This window comes from Lacerta agilis, chromosome 14, assembly GCF_009819535.1.
Source record: "Lacerta agilis isolate rLacAgi1 chromosome 14, rLacAgi1.pri, whole genome shotgun sequence".
Taxonomy (NCBI): Eukaryota; Metazoa; Chordata; class Lepidosauria; order Squamata; family Lacertidae; genus Lacerta; species Lacerta agilis.
The window spans coordinates 41,566,546-41,582,555 of record NC_046325.1 but is presented as its reverse complement, the minus strand read 5'-3'; the positions used below and the strand labels follow the sequence as shown (position 1 = coordinate 41,582,555).

The 16,010-nt window shown below is 44.3% G+C and overlaps 1 protein-coding gene across 4 annotated transcripts in view; it reads right to left on the bottom strand.

Moving 5' to 3' along the window:
* Window positions 1-16,010, bottom strand: part of KCNH6 (potassium voltage-gated channel subfamily H member 6) — a 114,242-nt gene that overhangs the window by 44,881 nt on the left and 53,351 nt on the right. For 3 of the 4 annotated variants that reach the window (XM_033170342.1, XM_033170343.1, XM_033170344.1), the window contains 2 exons: window positions 13,165-13,320; window positions 5,440-5,549 (listed from right to left, as the gene is read on the bottom strand). In XM_033170342.1, coding sequence (XP_033026233.1) covers window positions 5,440-5,549; window positions 13,165-13,320 — 266 coding nt within the window. The remainder of the gene's footprint in view (window positions 1-5,439; window positions 5,550-13,164; window positions 13,321-16,010) is intronic. The other variant, XM_033170345.1, reaches the window with a different exon arrangement.

The following is a 16,010-nucleotide window of genomic DNA, read 5'->3' as shown; positions in this document are numbered from 1 at the left end:
GTCCTGGCAGCAGAATGGAGCCTTTCCAAAGGGAGCCCATTTATCTGGAGATGCAGTCGCTTGCAGCAGGAACATGGCAACATATGGGGGGCAGTCATGGTGGTAGCAATCCACTCACAACTTGGGTAGAGTCCACAATCAGGTTTCCGGGCTTGAAGAGATGAACCGTGGACAATTTTAACGCAGTGACCATTGCAGAAAACGATAATCCGCTTCCACTCATACACACTCCCCCTTGGAATATCACTGGAGGAACTTGTAGGAGATTAGCAGTCAAATCTAACAAATGCATCTTCTTACTAGTTAGCATGAGAAGGGGATTCGTCCACAGAGCTGTGCTGCCGATAGGCAGATACCGAGACCATAGAAATACAATTGGTAGAGAGGGCTCTGTGTGATGTCATTTCCCCTCCGCTCCTGGAGAGGAAGGCACGTGTAGTATTTACCTGCTTCTTCCTCCTTCCCTCCTTTTCATTTGACCAGTGTTGGATGCAGACATACCTCTGCTTGCTCCAACTTTTGGCACATGCCCGAAACTGGTAATACAGTAAATATAAGTATTTTGCCTGCATCGTTTTTACTGCTACTGTTGCTGTGCACCAATGCGTCTTATTTTTAAACTTTACAAGTTGTTGCCTGATTCTTTGCAAAGCAGGGTAGGAAAGAGGAGCCAGCTTACTTCATAGCTGGAGTTGCTCAAAACAGCCCAATTCCCGTGCTTTTAATTTTTGCTGCCAAAGGTGAGATTGTTAAACTGTATTCAACCCACACACAGGGGCACCTGGAGGGATAAACTGCAACTAATATACCCTCTTCCTACTGTCACTGGGCTCTCCCTGTCCCTTTTCCTGGTCATGAAAAGATGTGTAAACTCAGATTATTCCTCCATATTAGAATTGCTGTTCTCTAGAGAAGTACTGCCACAGTTCATGCCATACACAAATTCCATATATTTGTTTTTGAGTTCAGTGGGGCTGTCAGGGCAGGGCTTGGGGCCAGAGATCTAGGGTCACACTCTGCAGAAGGATCAGAAAGGTTCCCCCAAACAGACCAGGGCACGCTGAACGTTACCAACTAAAGAGGGGTTCCTGATGCAAGACCATTAAAATCTAAAATTACCTAACTGCACTGCTGCTGAAGTTAAATGGTTACCTGCAACCACCTCTTTAACCAAATAATATAGCTATCCAAATTACATCATCACATAAGCAAGCCAATGAGGTGGAGTGGTTATCACAGTGTCAGAGCAGGGCAACCTGGGTTCAGGTCCCCACTCAGCCATGATGCTCATAGGGAGACACTGGCCCTAATCTACCTCACAGGGTTGTTGTAAATATAAAATGGGGTGTGGCAAAGAACCATGTATGCCACCCTCATCCCACTGGAGGGTGGGCTGGATAAAATGAAATGAAGTAAGTCTGTTTGCACAAATGGACACCTTGCTGAGTTTATGAAAATACCAATACCAAGTACCTTTATTGATATTTTCAATATGAATGCCTTTAAAAAACAAGCGAACCCAGCAACAACAGCCTAACCTCCCTATTTCTCCAATACCATGCAGTTCTCTAATACCCCAGGTAAGGTGAAAAGCCTATTAGCTTCCTACTTCCTATGGAATTCTCCTTTCCTATTTCCGTGGAGTGGTTGAATTAAGTATACTGGATGGGAAGTTTCTGGTTTTGTTAGTTTCAAACCTAAGGAACCTTTAAAAAAAGACAACAAAAGATTCTTAAATATGCACTAAAAATAATTTAAAAACAGGTAGTTGGGGGAATTGACACCAGCCAATACGTTCCTGCGGCAGTCACATCAAACCTACACAAATCTACCATAGCAATGCTGGTAACAATACTGGGGACTAGTTTTGGTGGTGACTTAGCATGACCTGAACCTGTAAGAAAACCTGCAAAATATGTTTGAGCCTCGTACTGGGGCAAGCCAAAAGGGAAAAAGAAGGAAGGAGAAGGAAGAAGAAGACGTGTACTATTAGCACTGGACTGGGCTAGGTGCTGTTGGACTCCAACTCCCATAAGCCTTAACCAGCATGGCCAATGGTCAGGAATGATGGGAGCTGCAGTCCAGCAGCATTTGCAAGGCCACAGGCTCCCCGCCCCTGACATGGGATCTTCGCAGCTCAGTATAATGTCATGCAATTTGCCAGCCTCTCCCTTGGTGTGTTGTTCGTAATACCATGTGCTTTTGTTTTCAACATGCCTTGACCATTTAATGGCAGGGAGTAGCCTTCTACCCATGTCTAGAACCCTTGAGATGCAGAGACAGGGACTTCTACATACCTATGGGAAGTCTACATCCTAGATACCTTGAGAGCATAGTATTCCAAATAGCCGAAGCTAATGTCTCAAGCAACACCAGAGCTGCCCATTACTCTCTAGAAAATGCAGCGATCCTCTGCGTTTCTTTACCCTGGTTAGAAAAAACAAAACCTAAAACCCTTGGCAGTGCAGCTGAAACCTCCTGTCTGGTGTTACCTGGAACGTTTTCAGCCGGGAGGGTCAGAAGAACAGCATTCTCTCAACAAGCAACTGATGACGAGTTAAAAAGAGGCTTGCTTCTTTCTCTAGCAACTATTCTAGGCACAATTGTTTTCACTTCTAATGCACCATTAATTTTTAATTAATTAATATTTTTACTCAGAGGGCAGAGAAGAGTAACAAGACGCCACATGAGCCTCGTCGCTGCCATGCAGACGTTTGCCATAGGTTCGCCAGCATTTGGGTTCTGGTTCCTTTTTGTGCGTGCTTAAATGTTATTATAATAAGTTACCTGGGTAAAAGGGATGTAATTTTATCACCACAACTCCTTTCTAATCAACTATCACTATTTGTTCCCCACTCCACTCCATTTACACAGTTCTCTTTGTCTTTTAAGATTCTGTGACTGCTGAGCTATGTGGTATATCCTCAGGAAATCTATGATTCAGGTTGCCCTTGTTTTTTTATTTTTTCCTAAACAGAGGTAACAGCAGCCAGAAGGAAGCCCAAATTAGATCAAGATCACAGTGCTAGGGAAAGGTTCTTTTTTCCTAAATCCTCTCCCCCTCACAGACCATTTTCTCAATTAAAATCACACACACATGCCAAAGCTGTTATTTTACCCCATGGAGCAAGCAGCATCTGTGTGTGTGTGTGTGTGTGTGTGTGTGCGCGCGCGCGTTTTAACTGTGAAAATGGCACAGAGAGGACGAGAAACCCTCTTCCCACAGTTCCATGTTCCAAATTGCCACACACTATTACACACACACACACACACACACACACACACACACACACACACATATATGCAGGAGAATCTGATCACAGATCTAGGATGGCCAGATACAAATTTGATTCCTGCATTGCAGGGGGTTGGACTAGATGACCCCCCGGGGACCCTCCCAGCTCTACATTTCTATGATTCTATGGGCTCCTGGTTCTTTAATAGTTGTGCAGACAGACTAGGGAATTTTGGCAGGTGCAGCCTCACAATTCCTTCCTCTACAGAGAAATTAAAGGTTCAAGAGTCCATCCTGCCCCCATGCCTTTCTGCATCTCTCCCCCCCCCCCCCCCGCATTTCCCCAGCTCTGGCGAAATTCTTGGCAGTAGCCTTGTGTGCCATGCCCTGCCCTCTAATGGCCTGATTTAGAATAGCTTAAAAGCAGATCAACCCCAATGCCTGTGCTTGCTTAGGCTCAAACCAGACATCTTTAGTATTATGAAATCCAAACACATCTGGTTGTTGGAAAGCATTAAATACGAGGTACCAGTGGGCAAGGGAAGGGGCTGAATTTCATCTGGATTGTCGCTCTTGAGAAGGGGAGGTCTAACTCTTCCCTACAGCCTCCAAGTGTCCCTATTTTCCAGGGGCAGTCCCAGATTTACAGAAGCTTCCCTGCTTTCTAACTTGATCCCGGAATGTCCCGCTTTTCCTTAGGACGTCCCTGTTTTCATTGGAGAAATGTTGGGGGGGGGTGTATGGAGCTATGTGACCCCTTCTAACCTTTAGAAGACATCTGAAGGCAGCCCTGTATGGGGATTTTTAATGTTTAATGTTTTTGTTTTTTTTTAAAGTTTTTATATCTGTTGGAAGCCAACCCACCCAGCTAGGGCATCCCAGTCAGATGGGCAGGGTATAAATAAAATTAACAACAACAACAGCAATAAATAGGACATTCCTATTTTCATCAGAGAAATGTTGGGGGGTATGTCTTCCCTCCTCAGCTGCAGCCACAATGAAAACTGCGCTGCCACAAGGCAAGGGGCCTTAGGGGAGAAGCTCCTACTGATTCCCTTTGTGCAGAAACAGCAAGAGCATGCCCCAAAGACTGGGAGCTTCAGGGTATCATAACATGCCTCAGCTTCCGCAGGCCAGAGACTGAGGGCTCATCCATGTATCCCCCTGGTTCCGCTGCTTTCCCCCGGGGAAAACCGCTCCTCACAGCTCAGTCAGAGCAAACGGCAATTCGAGTTCTCTGCGGACTGCCTTTCGTATTGATTTATCGCCAAAGAGCGGGCTTTCCCTGGGTAAGGAGCAGAGCAAGGGGGAAACTGCTCAGATCCGTAATTTCTAGGCATGAGACAAGCAGTAGTGTGGACGAGTCCTGAGAGTGCTTCTACCCTAGATATTTAGTGAGGAATTGCCACCAGCCAATCATTGTCAACCCCGTGCTTCTTCCACCTTTTCTCAGATGCCCAAAACGCCAGCTCCCCCCCCCCCCCGAAGAATGAAAGAGCAGTGCAATCTCCACAGGAAATCCACTGGGGAAATCTGGCACTATGATGTTTAAAATTACTTTAGTGCTGCTCTTCTGTCCTTTTGACATGGGCAGGGACCTTATCAGGAAAGGGAACCTGCTCTTCACACATTCACTGTAATCTTCGCAATGGGTGCCATTCAATAGCTCCATTTTAATTTTTTTCAAAACATTTTAAAAATTAGCGCTCAATTACTAATTTTTATTTGCAGATTTAAATTCTGGCGGGCGCTTGATGAGCTTCAAATGGGCCTGCCTGCAGCGCCCTTGCCATGCCCAGTGTTGTGGACGGAACATGTGTCAACAATGAAAAAGCACAATAGTCTCATAGGGAGGACAGTCAAATGCAATTTTGCTTGAGGTCTGCCAGAGGAGAGCAATGAATGGGTAGCACCAGAAGCCACACGACTGAATGCAGCCTGGTATGGTACAGGTGGTGTCATGCCCTTGTGGGTTGTGCCGGACAGGATCGAATGGTTTCAAGCCCTATCCTCCCAGGATTTTGACTGCTCCCGTCGCATTGTCCTGGCCTAGCCGCCATTGTCCTGGAGACGTTGGCTCTTTTTCCTAATTTGCAGACGGAAGGCGTAGCAGGAGAGCCGAGGAACAGGGTTGGGGTGGGGGTGGGGGCTAACCAAATAGGTGGGCTTATCATTATCATACAAAGTCTACGGTGAATGATTACCTTTCCATAGTCAATGGCTACTCCATCAAACTCAGTGGCAGTCAGAGATTTCCGCCGCAGTGTGAGACGTTGTAGGGGCGGGAGACTAAACTTCAAGCTCGTATTTTGACCTTGTTAAGAAAAGAAAAAGAAAAACACACACACAAAAAACAAAAACACACAAAAAAACCCAAATGTAACCTATCTGCAACATGCAACAGGCAAGGCAGTGGGGGCTGGGGAAGGACAGTCAGGTTCGAAGACTGAAAAGCACACCTACAGACAAGCGCAGCTGGCACAGTTGCATTGTGTTCTACCAGCTAGTTTTGCCGCATCTGGCAAAAAGCTTAGGGAAGTCTCGGAAGAAGTCACGACGGTCCCAAGTCTCTGGGCAACAACGCAAATTCTAGAGAGGAAGCGATGCTGTCCACTTAGAGACTTTTCCTTCCAAGCCTCCACATAAGACTTCGTATTCCTTCGCTGGATTCTCAAGGCAACTGAATTCATAGACGTGCCAAACTAAAGAGGCATCCAGAATTGGCAGCTAAAAATACTTCCTGTGTAGCGCTGGAAGGCAGAAGAGGAACCCCTTTTCCATGCTACACACCTAATGATAGAATATGCAGGGCAGAATCTCTAGCTATGGCTTAATTTTATCTGGTAAAGAAGAGAAGAGTTTGGATTTGATATCCCGCTTTTCACTACCCAAAGGAGTCTCAAAGCGGCTAACATTCTCCTTTCCCTTCCTCCCCCACAACAAACACTCTGTGAGGTGAGTGGGGCTGAGAGACTTCAAAGAAGTGCGACTAGCCCAAGGTCACCCAGCAGCTGCATGTGGAGGAGCGGAGACGCGAACCCGGTTCCCCAGATTACGAGTCTACCACTCTTAACCACTACACCACACTGGCTCTTGTGCCTTGCTTGTACAAGGAGAGTAGTAGCTTCATATATGGAAGGGGATCTTTAGAGTCAAGTTATGGTACTATTTCTTGACAAAACTGTTGTGGGAGGAAATTCCCGCCCTTCCATTACAGCTTTCAGACAATGGCTTTCTCCAGTGATCACTGCATTTTTCTGGGTGATGCGCAAACTGGCTTGCCAGGCAGCTGCTCTCTAGACATCAACTGTGCCAGTTCTTTTACAGGCAGCGGCTAGTCCAAACAAATTAACAGGAGAGGAGGAGGAGGAGGAGGAGGAGGGAAATGGGTGGACAGTAACAGTCCTACAAATCCAGCAACAATACCTTAATAACTTAATATACGTATAACAACACAATTACCTCTTCTGGATACTGGGTGAATACAAGCAAACAACTTATCCAGTGGGAATTTGCCTTTTTACCATGTGGTTGCTTGCTTATGCATTTATGAAAACGTGGCATGATTTCCTAACTCTTGCCTTGAGAGACAACCGAGTGTGTCTCAGGGGGTAAAGTCAAAACACTGCAGAATCGCAGCGCCTGCTGTGGCTGCAGAGATGCATAACTTGTAGCTGCTGCCTCCTGTGTTGTTAATGCTGTGTTAGAGGCACCAGAGTGACCTCTGCAGGGTGCAAGCCTAGCAGTATATATGGAGGTCCTGGTCTGCCCAGGACTACGACTACTACTAAATAGCAGCAGCTTTGAGGGCAGTGATCTTGGCTGCATTGGAAGTGATGGTGGGGGAGCTCAAAGTCTCCCCTAGCACCCCCAACCAAGTCCAAATTGCCTTTCCTGTGCTGCTTAATGGCATGATAGCAATAATTGTTTCCCCGCCATTCAGCTAATGGCTGAAATCTTGGCTGTGGGGGAAAGTGGGCAGGGCTCTTCAGGGCTTAGCAGCCCACACCTAGAGCAGCAGAAGGTCACATGCAGCTCAGGATGGGAGATCAATTCAGTTCTCGCTGAACTTACCTAATTCATATTTTTCTGAAACCACGTGAGAAATGAAACACAGCCATCCTTCAAAACTGGCAGTGCAGTTCTTCAGCCAAGTAATACACGTACTAGTGTAAAGTGTGCATAGAAGGGCATATATTTTGGTGAAAATAATGCACCAAAATGCCTTATAGTAGGGAGAGTGGCTTGGCAACGTTGTGTACAAAAAATGTGTTCTGCACAACAGTGCTGGTGAATTTTCACAATAACTTTTTTAAAAAAAGAAAAACAAAACAAAACAAAATGCAAACTGATTTGGAAATGTGGAGAACTGAATTTAACTGAAAAATTAAAAGCTGAGAGAACATGGGACTGACATATTTACCTATCCGTACATGCACCTGATAGGTTGCAGGATTTCCTATCTGTGCTATGGAATCTCATGGCTTGAGTTGCCTTTTAAGGAACAGCTGGTCTTCCCTGCTTTTCCTCAGTGGTTTACAGATTGTAAGTTCCAGATATAAAATGAATTGGGACCACAGTGTGGGGGGGAAAGCGAGGTTAATCATGCCCCACCCTGTGCTGTTTTCCTACAGAAAATCCTTCCCAGATGCCAAGTGCAGCAAACAGCATTTTCTGGTGAAAGATTAATGGGGGAGAGGAGGATTTTTTTGGTGGGGGTGGGACATGAGGAGAAAGGGTTAAACCAGGGCCAGCCTATGACATTTTAGTGCCTAGGGGCAAAGGACAAGATGGCTCCTCCTCCTCCCCATTCTGTGCACAGTCGCAGTGGCAGCTAGGAATAACCACTGCTGCCTCCAAGCAGAGGCAGATTTAGGGGAGCATGACTGGTTTGGTTGCACTAGGTGTGGAGCCTTGTGGGTGCTGCTGGGGACGCCTCGGCTGTTATTCAGAATGGAGCGTGAGAGGCAGGGGGCACCAAATGCTACCACTGCACAAGGCGCTACTGGAATTTGAGGCCCCAAGGTCCACCACTGCTCCAGGCTGCTGTCACATGAGGCGGTCACCTCATTCTCCCTAACAGCAATTTTAATAAAACATCAGAACATCATAAAAAACCATGCTTCTGACTACAAGGTGAGGAGGGCGTAGAGCAGGGGTAGGCAACCTAAGGCCCATGGGCTGGATCTGGCCCAATTGCCTTCTCAATCTGGCCCGCGGACGGCCCGGGAATCAGCATGTTTTTACATGAGTAGAATGTGTCGCTTTATTTAAAAATGCATCTCTGGGTTATTTGTGGGGCCTGCCTGGTGTTTTTACATGAGTAGAAGGTGTGCTTTTATTTAAAAAGCATCTCTGGTTATTTGTGGGGCATAGGAATTCGTTCATTTCCCCCCCAAAAATATAGTCCGGCCTACCACATGGTCTGAGGGACGGTGGACCGGCCCACGGCTGAAAAAGGTTGCTGACCCCTGGCGTAGAGAGACCAAGGATGTGAACATATAAATTCTGTGATTATGCCTTCCTTCTGTTGTAGGGTCTTGGGATATCTGTCAGTAGACAGGATCCCTGACTAGAGTGGCCACTGGGCTGACAAAATTTGGTGATTTTGTACTTATTGGCGTAACAGGATCCTCACCCTTCCTCTGCATTCACCCACAAAATACTAGAGTAGGTAAAGTTATACTTTTTAATTGGAACAATTGCTGTATTATACCTCGGGTTTCTTTTATTTTTTTAAAAAAATTAAGTACAAACAATACAAATAAACAACAAATAAAGAAGAAGAGGTCATTACACAAAGTTGTGTTAGCACAAGCAAGGATCAAAACACGTAAGGTATCCAAGACAACAACAAAAAGTCACAAATATTACCCCAAGAAGACTCTTCCCAAGTGATCTGTATGAAGAGGGCCGTTTTATGCACGAGTTTCTGCTATTGGCATACAAAACACAATGCTATTTCAGGTAGTACACTGAGTCTGCTTTGTGGTTTGACTAGGCCTTTTGAGAGATGGGTCTGCGGTTTAATTTCTCTTCCAAACTGAGATGCCAAACTCACTGCTACCAAATTTCTTCAGAATCATTTCCTGGAGCCAGTGGTGCCAACTTGAATAAAATGGTTGGGGTTTTTTTTTGGGGGGGGGGAAGGCAGGTAAGCCCTGCCCCCCATAATTGATCACATGATGTAGCACACACATACACCATTTGAATGGCAATGCCCATCGACTCTGGCAGAGCCCAACTCCCTCAAATATTTTATTGGGGGTGGTGGCGAAGGGACATTGGCCCCTAAGAGTTGGGTCCTATGCCTGGAGTTTTCCATTGCTGGGCTATTTCAAACCTGGTGGCTATTATCAAGAAAAACAACCCAGTTCCTTATGTGAAAGGTCCTTTTCCACCCCATCAAAAAAGGATAAAAGTACCGGTAATAGCCTGTGGCGTGAAGTCATTATTTGTATTGTAATTCTGGATAGCTCAGCATAAACACAACCTTGCAGGTCTCAACCACATGTGGCCAATGTGCTTTTCCTTCCACATCCCTGCCAACACCATGGTGCAGACCATGAATGGGGAACTGGCAGCAACAGATGTTGCTGACATCCGGTTCCCATCATCCTTGAACATTGGCCAGGCCAGCTGGGGATCTAATGGGCTGAAGGTTTTTAGGCACTAAGTCAGGGACTTCGCCCTCATCTGCAAATATTACACTTGCTAGTAGTGAAAGAGGTGCTCTAAAATATGATTTTGAGCTGTAAGGGGAGGTCCTCGAGGCATCACACACCAAATATAAATTAACATTTTGCTTGCCAAATTATACGCGAAAGTAGCTGGCCTAGTATTTGGTGGAGGGGCATAGAGCTCTCATCTTAACACCGTAACATCCCCATTCCTTTTATGCTTAGCTTTGATTTATTCTTATAGTGTAAGTTAAACAATATATCTGAATAGCTCTCTTCACTGAAACTATGATGGACGCTGAGTTGCACCTATTTGGGTGGATCATAGAAACATTATAGTTAATGTATACCGACTTTACCACCTTGTGATCTGTTGCGAAGTGTAACCTAGAAGTAGGCAGGGGGGGGGTCTGTGATTCACATACCCTTGAGGGGAAAGCTCTCTGCTCCCACTACCCACATGGGAGTGACACTGTTCATGCACCATTGCTCTGCACTACATGGAACAGGTTTATTGATGGTGCTTAGTTGCCAGTATAAGACAAGGGGTTGGGGTAGATGACTCTTGAGGCTCCTTCCAGCTCTACAATTCTATCCTTCTGTGATCTTGCTTCTTTTGGAATGCTTCAGCATTGTGGGTCCTATTTGCAAAGCACCACTTGCATTCATCGCACCAACGCAATTTTCTTGCAACACTGACATTATGCCCTTCTGCTTTATGAGATTGACCTAGTGCAGCAGTTAGTTCCCACTGGCCTCAAAAAAAAATTTGGCCATGGATGCAGCGGGGCTTCTGGGCTGCAAGTATATGAGCAGCACTTCTGTACAAATGCATGTTCTAAAACAGGGACACTGGGAATCTGCCTTACGTTGAGTCAGACCATTGACTCATCTAGTTCCGTGTTGTCTACACTGAATGGCAGCATCATTCCAGACTTCAGACAGGAGACATCACCAGCCCTCCCTGGAGATGCTGGGGATTGAACTTTGAAACATCTGCATCCACAGCTGTTGCTCCACCACTGAGCTCTGGCCATTAGAGGACTGTGGAGTCAATTCATTAATCTATTTCTCTTTATTCTGACTGATGTATACATTAAGCAAAGTTGGGTCGCTTGCTGCAGTTATGCGTTTACCCGTAACCTTTTGCAACAGACTGCAAAATTAAAACCAAAAGGATTCCATATTATGTTTTAAATGTGATTCTTTTGAATTGTTTACCAGCTTCCTTCAAGAATCTAACCCCCAACAGACAAGTTGTTTTCAGGTTATATCAATGCCTATGCTGTATGCCCAGCTCCTCGTTATGTTAACTACCGGTATTTCTTTTTTTTTTGGTATATTTTAGAGTGTGGGGTGTTATATTATTATCTGGATTCCTGATGTAATAGTTTGTACTTTCCCTTTTAAGAAAGCACAAACAAACATTTAAAAAATAAATAGTTCGTGAGAAACCCAGATTCAAGAACTCCAAACCCCTAAATTCCTTCAATTTGTTTAGCGTATATGTATAGATACAGATGCCTAAAACGTTTCTACAACTTGACAGGCAAAGTGGAAGGGAGCCTGCAAAGATCTCTGTAACTGTTCTAAACTGTAACTGTGCTAAACACAAGATATACATGTCTACTCCAAAGTAAGTCCCATTGAGTGTAGTGGGGCTTACTCCCAGGGAAGCACACCTGGGATTACAGCCTTAGTAATTTAAGTTATTTTTCATAAAAGGATTATAGTACAATTTCTAGCTTTTGACTGAATCAAGTTAGCTTTTTCCCAGTGCTTTTTTTCCCTTAAAAAAATGTTTAGGGGTACTCTCATTTTGACTCAAGAAAATCACCATTTTATAATTCAAATCGGGGAAAATAAATAGAGTAAATGGACAAAAGTACAAAGATTCACGAAATGTTTAGGGGTACGCGTACTCCTGCATCCCTCCAGAAAAAAGCATGGGCTTTTCCTAATCTTAACATCTGCTACATATTAGCTGAACATGTTTGGAAATGCACAGAGGTGGGAAATGCTTCTTCCACAGGTACAAACACTCATTAAGTCTACTGCTAATTTATACTGCAGCCTTATCACAAATGCATCAGATCACACACTTCCTAACCTTAGAACAAGAACTCCAAGGCCAGCCTGCACAGCAGAATGGGATCACTATGTTCCATTCATTTCCTTAATTTACTGAGTTCTTTTGAAAACCCCAGGGGCTGGAGTAATTTTACACATAACGCCTCCTAGTAGAATTCAAAGCTGCTGCCTGCTGAATTAATGCTGAGCTAAGGCAATTTATTACTTTGTCCCTGAATCTAAGGGCACATGTGCACTGGAAAACTGAACTGGTTTTATACTGGCTGTCATCTTCCTCTATGAGGAACCCTGGAAATTGTTTTGAGAAGGTGTGGGGAATTCTGTCAAATAATTCCTAGTTCTTTCACAGAGATACAATCCAACCACCCCCTTCTACAAATGCTGTTGAGTTGCCCAATTCTCCAAGTTGCACACAACATCTGGAATCAACAGCAGTCTTGACCTGGTTGAAAGTAATTCTTATTCTTACTGGATCGCTGTAGACTGCCACTTGCTACTTCTTCCCGTTTTACCAGTCATTCCTAGCATATGTGGAAAAACCTAGACTTACATGCACTGAGTAGATGAGACAATATTGTGAGCTCTCTGGAGCTCACTCTTCTAGGTTGAGAAGTATGAGCTTGATGTCTAGTTATGGCTGCAGGGAGTTGCTAATAGAGTCCTCCTGAATACAGGCACCTCGGCAATCCATGCTTGAGGAAATTTGTATGGCCAGCTCAAATAATTTTGATGTTCATGTTAAGAACCTTGTCCATGATTTGATACTCTATCCTCTTGCTCTCTCTTCCTTCCTTTCTATGAGGGATTGGTTTTCTTGTTGCCTCCTCACCTAAGGGCACCCTTCCTTCCCAATACACCATCTTAGACAATTCACTTCCTATGGCCGTAGAGTTTTGAAGATCTTCCTCTGACAAAACATTCTTCCACGGTTGCCAGTGTGGTCGCAACTCACTCAACGTGGCCACATACAAAGAGGTATCTGCATGCCATCCTATCACCCATGTTCATGCCAAGTTCCAGAGAAAATTCAGAGATTCCATTTACCACCCACTTGCTGAAATGCCACCCCCTCACCTCCGTAGACCCCCCTCCTCCACCTCAAACTAACATGTGCCTTTGCCCAAGGTAAAGGATTCTGAGCCACTTTGGGCTTCTCACCTGTTCGCCATCCTTGGGACAAGCGCTGGTGTAGGCTCTGCCTGGCACTTTTGGCAATGAGAGCTGCCAGGTCTTCAAAGTTCAAGATGAACATGATGACAACTCCTTCTTCATTCTTGACCGGGACGACATCCACCAAACACCGGATACAGGATGCTGCCATGAAAAAAAAAAACATGACACAACGAGTGAAGACGAGATGGAGAAGAAGTTCAGCCAGCAGAGAATGCATCACCCAGCCACTCCCAGTGGCTCAAAAATGATTTTTAATGATGTCATTGTATCATCATCATCTGTTTATTTGTATGCCACTTTTCCACAAAATTGTGCCCAAAGTGGCTCACAACATCTCATGTGATCAATTAAGTACAATGGTTTTTTTTTTTTAAAAAAAAAAGCGTATTAGAAACAATAAGAAACAATAATATCTATAATAATAATAATAATCCATGTACAAAGCTACCCAAATTATATATTAGTTTTGAATGCAGTGGGGGGAACGGGGGAAGTCTCAATGTATGTAAAGAAGATAGAAAAAAAAGAAGATGAATAGGTGTATGTTTAGGTATGTATTTGTGTTTTTTTTCTTATGTATATTGTTATTGTCATTGTTATAGTTGTTGTTTATTGTTTATTGTCTATTATGTATGTTTGTATTTCTCTTTTGTTTATATATGGAAAATAATAAAATCTTTATAAAAAATAATAATAATAATAATCCATGCACATTTTATTTGAATGTGTAATTCAATTCCACACTGTCCCCGGCTGCCCTCAATGTTCAAGAAGCTGTGTTCTGGTGAAATATCCCAGTAACAATAGTTTAGAAAGAGCACAAACTTGCAGCCTACAGAAAACAAGCTGCACTGATGTTACAAGAAACAAACACAGTAAATTAGCTAAAAGGGAGGAACGGGTGCTGTTTTGCATCACAGTTACAAGTTATATGTCCCTATGGATGGTGCTGTGACACTGGTGCTGGAGAAAGTGTAGTGATGCTGTCTGAGAGGACGGGTATTGCAGCCAAGACCTCTTGGTAAATTAATCTTTATGTATGATCATGTATGGTCATGTGTAGACAAGAGAAGGACAACAGAAGGATGACTCTCCCCTAGCATTCTCTTGCAAAGTCCCCACCCCAAAACGTATTATCATGTGGTGAATTCAGCAGAGCCTCACATTCTGAAAAGCACCATCTTATTTAAAAGTCAGCCATACGCAGCACAGGGACAGGGAACCTCTGGCACTCTGGATGCCACAAGACTCCAACTCCTATCCATCCTGGATGGGGTAGACAATGACCAGGGATGACAGAAGCTGTAGACTAGGCATAGGCAAACTCCGTCCCTCCAGATGTTTGGGACTAAAATTCCCATCATCCCTGACCACTGGTCATGTTAGCTAGAGATGATGGGAACTGTAGTCCCAAACATCTGGAGGGCTGGAGTTTGCCTATGCCTGCTGTAGACCAACAACATCTGGATGGCCGCCGGTTCCCCGTCCCTACTCTATTAAGTGGTCTGTTGTGGTAGCTTCACGCGCTTCTTTGAACCCCAGGACCATTGAGTTTTGCCATGAGAACATAGCCAGCCAATTACTCACTGGAGTTAATGAAAGTTATGTATGGTTATTTGAAAAAATAATAATAACAAGGAGGCAATGAGAGCTACTTCTAATGCAGGGTTTAGATTTCAAAACCAAGGAAAGCAGCTTCTTCTTAGGGCTCTTGAGTAACCAAGGAAGCCTTTCTTTAAAAAGAGAAGTAGAAATAGGAGTAGTCATAGCAGCAGAATTTTGGCTTACAAGCAAAACAATGCTAAAATACAGTATCTTCTAAGCAGCTTGAATCACAACACAGCACAAAACAGCCTGGATTTAGCTCACTGATTATACTAGTCTCTCTCTGATGAAAGAAGTAACATGTGAAATAGTCCTTGCTTTGGCATGTTGTCTTTCCCACGTGACAACGATTTGCCTGTTCATTTGTGCCGCTACGGCTGCGGTGATGGTAGTAACAGATGCTACACTACTACGCACAATCGAACAAAATGCACTCTCAGGGCCAAACAACACGTGATGCTTTCGATATGCCTTTGTACCTAGTGTGTGTGTTGCTCTTTTTGAAAAAATAAAATAAAATGCAGATTGCATTACAGTGGTGCCCCGCTAGATGAATGCCTCGCTAGACGAAAAACTCGCTAGACGAAGGCATTCGTCTAGCGGAAGGCTGCCCCGCAAGACAAATTTGTCTATGGGGCTGCCTCGCAAGACGATTTTTTTTTCCATCTAGCGAAAACCGCAGTTTGCATTATAATAATAATAATAATAATAATAATAATAATAATAATAATTTTATTTATACCCCGCCCTTCCCAGCCAGAGAGCCGGGCTCAGGGCGGCTAACATCAATTAAAATCACAACAAAAAACATAAAAACGATCAATTTAAAATAACAGATTAAAATACAAATTTAAAATTCAATTAAAACTGCAGGTCTCAATTTCAAAATAACCCACCAATAAAAGATGAAGCATAAATATTAAACAGAAACCAACCCAAAGGCCAGGTGGAACAGCTCCGTCTTGCAGGCCCTGCGGAAAGATGCCAAATCCCGCAGGGCCCTGGTCTCCCGTGATAGGCTGTTCCACCAAGTCGGGGCCAATATTGAGAAGGCCCTGGCCCTAGTTGAGGCCAACCTAACGTCTTTGTTGCTCGGGACCTCCAAAAGATTATCACTTGAGGACCTTAAGGTCCTACATGGGACATACCAGGAGAGGCGGTCCTGGTATTGCCGTTTCGCTAGACAAAAAACCCGCTAGACAAAAAAACTCGCAGAACGAATTATT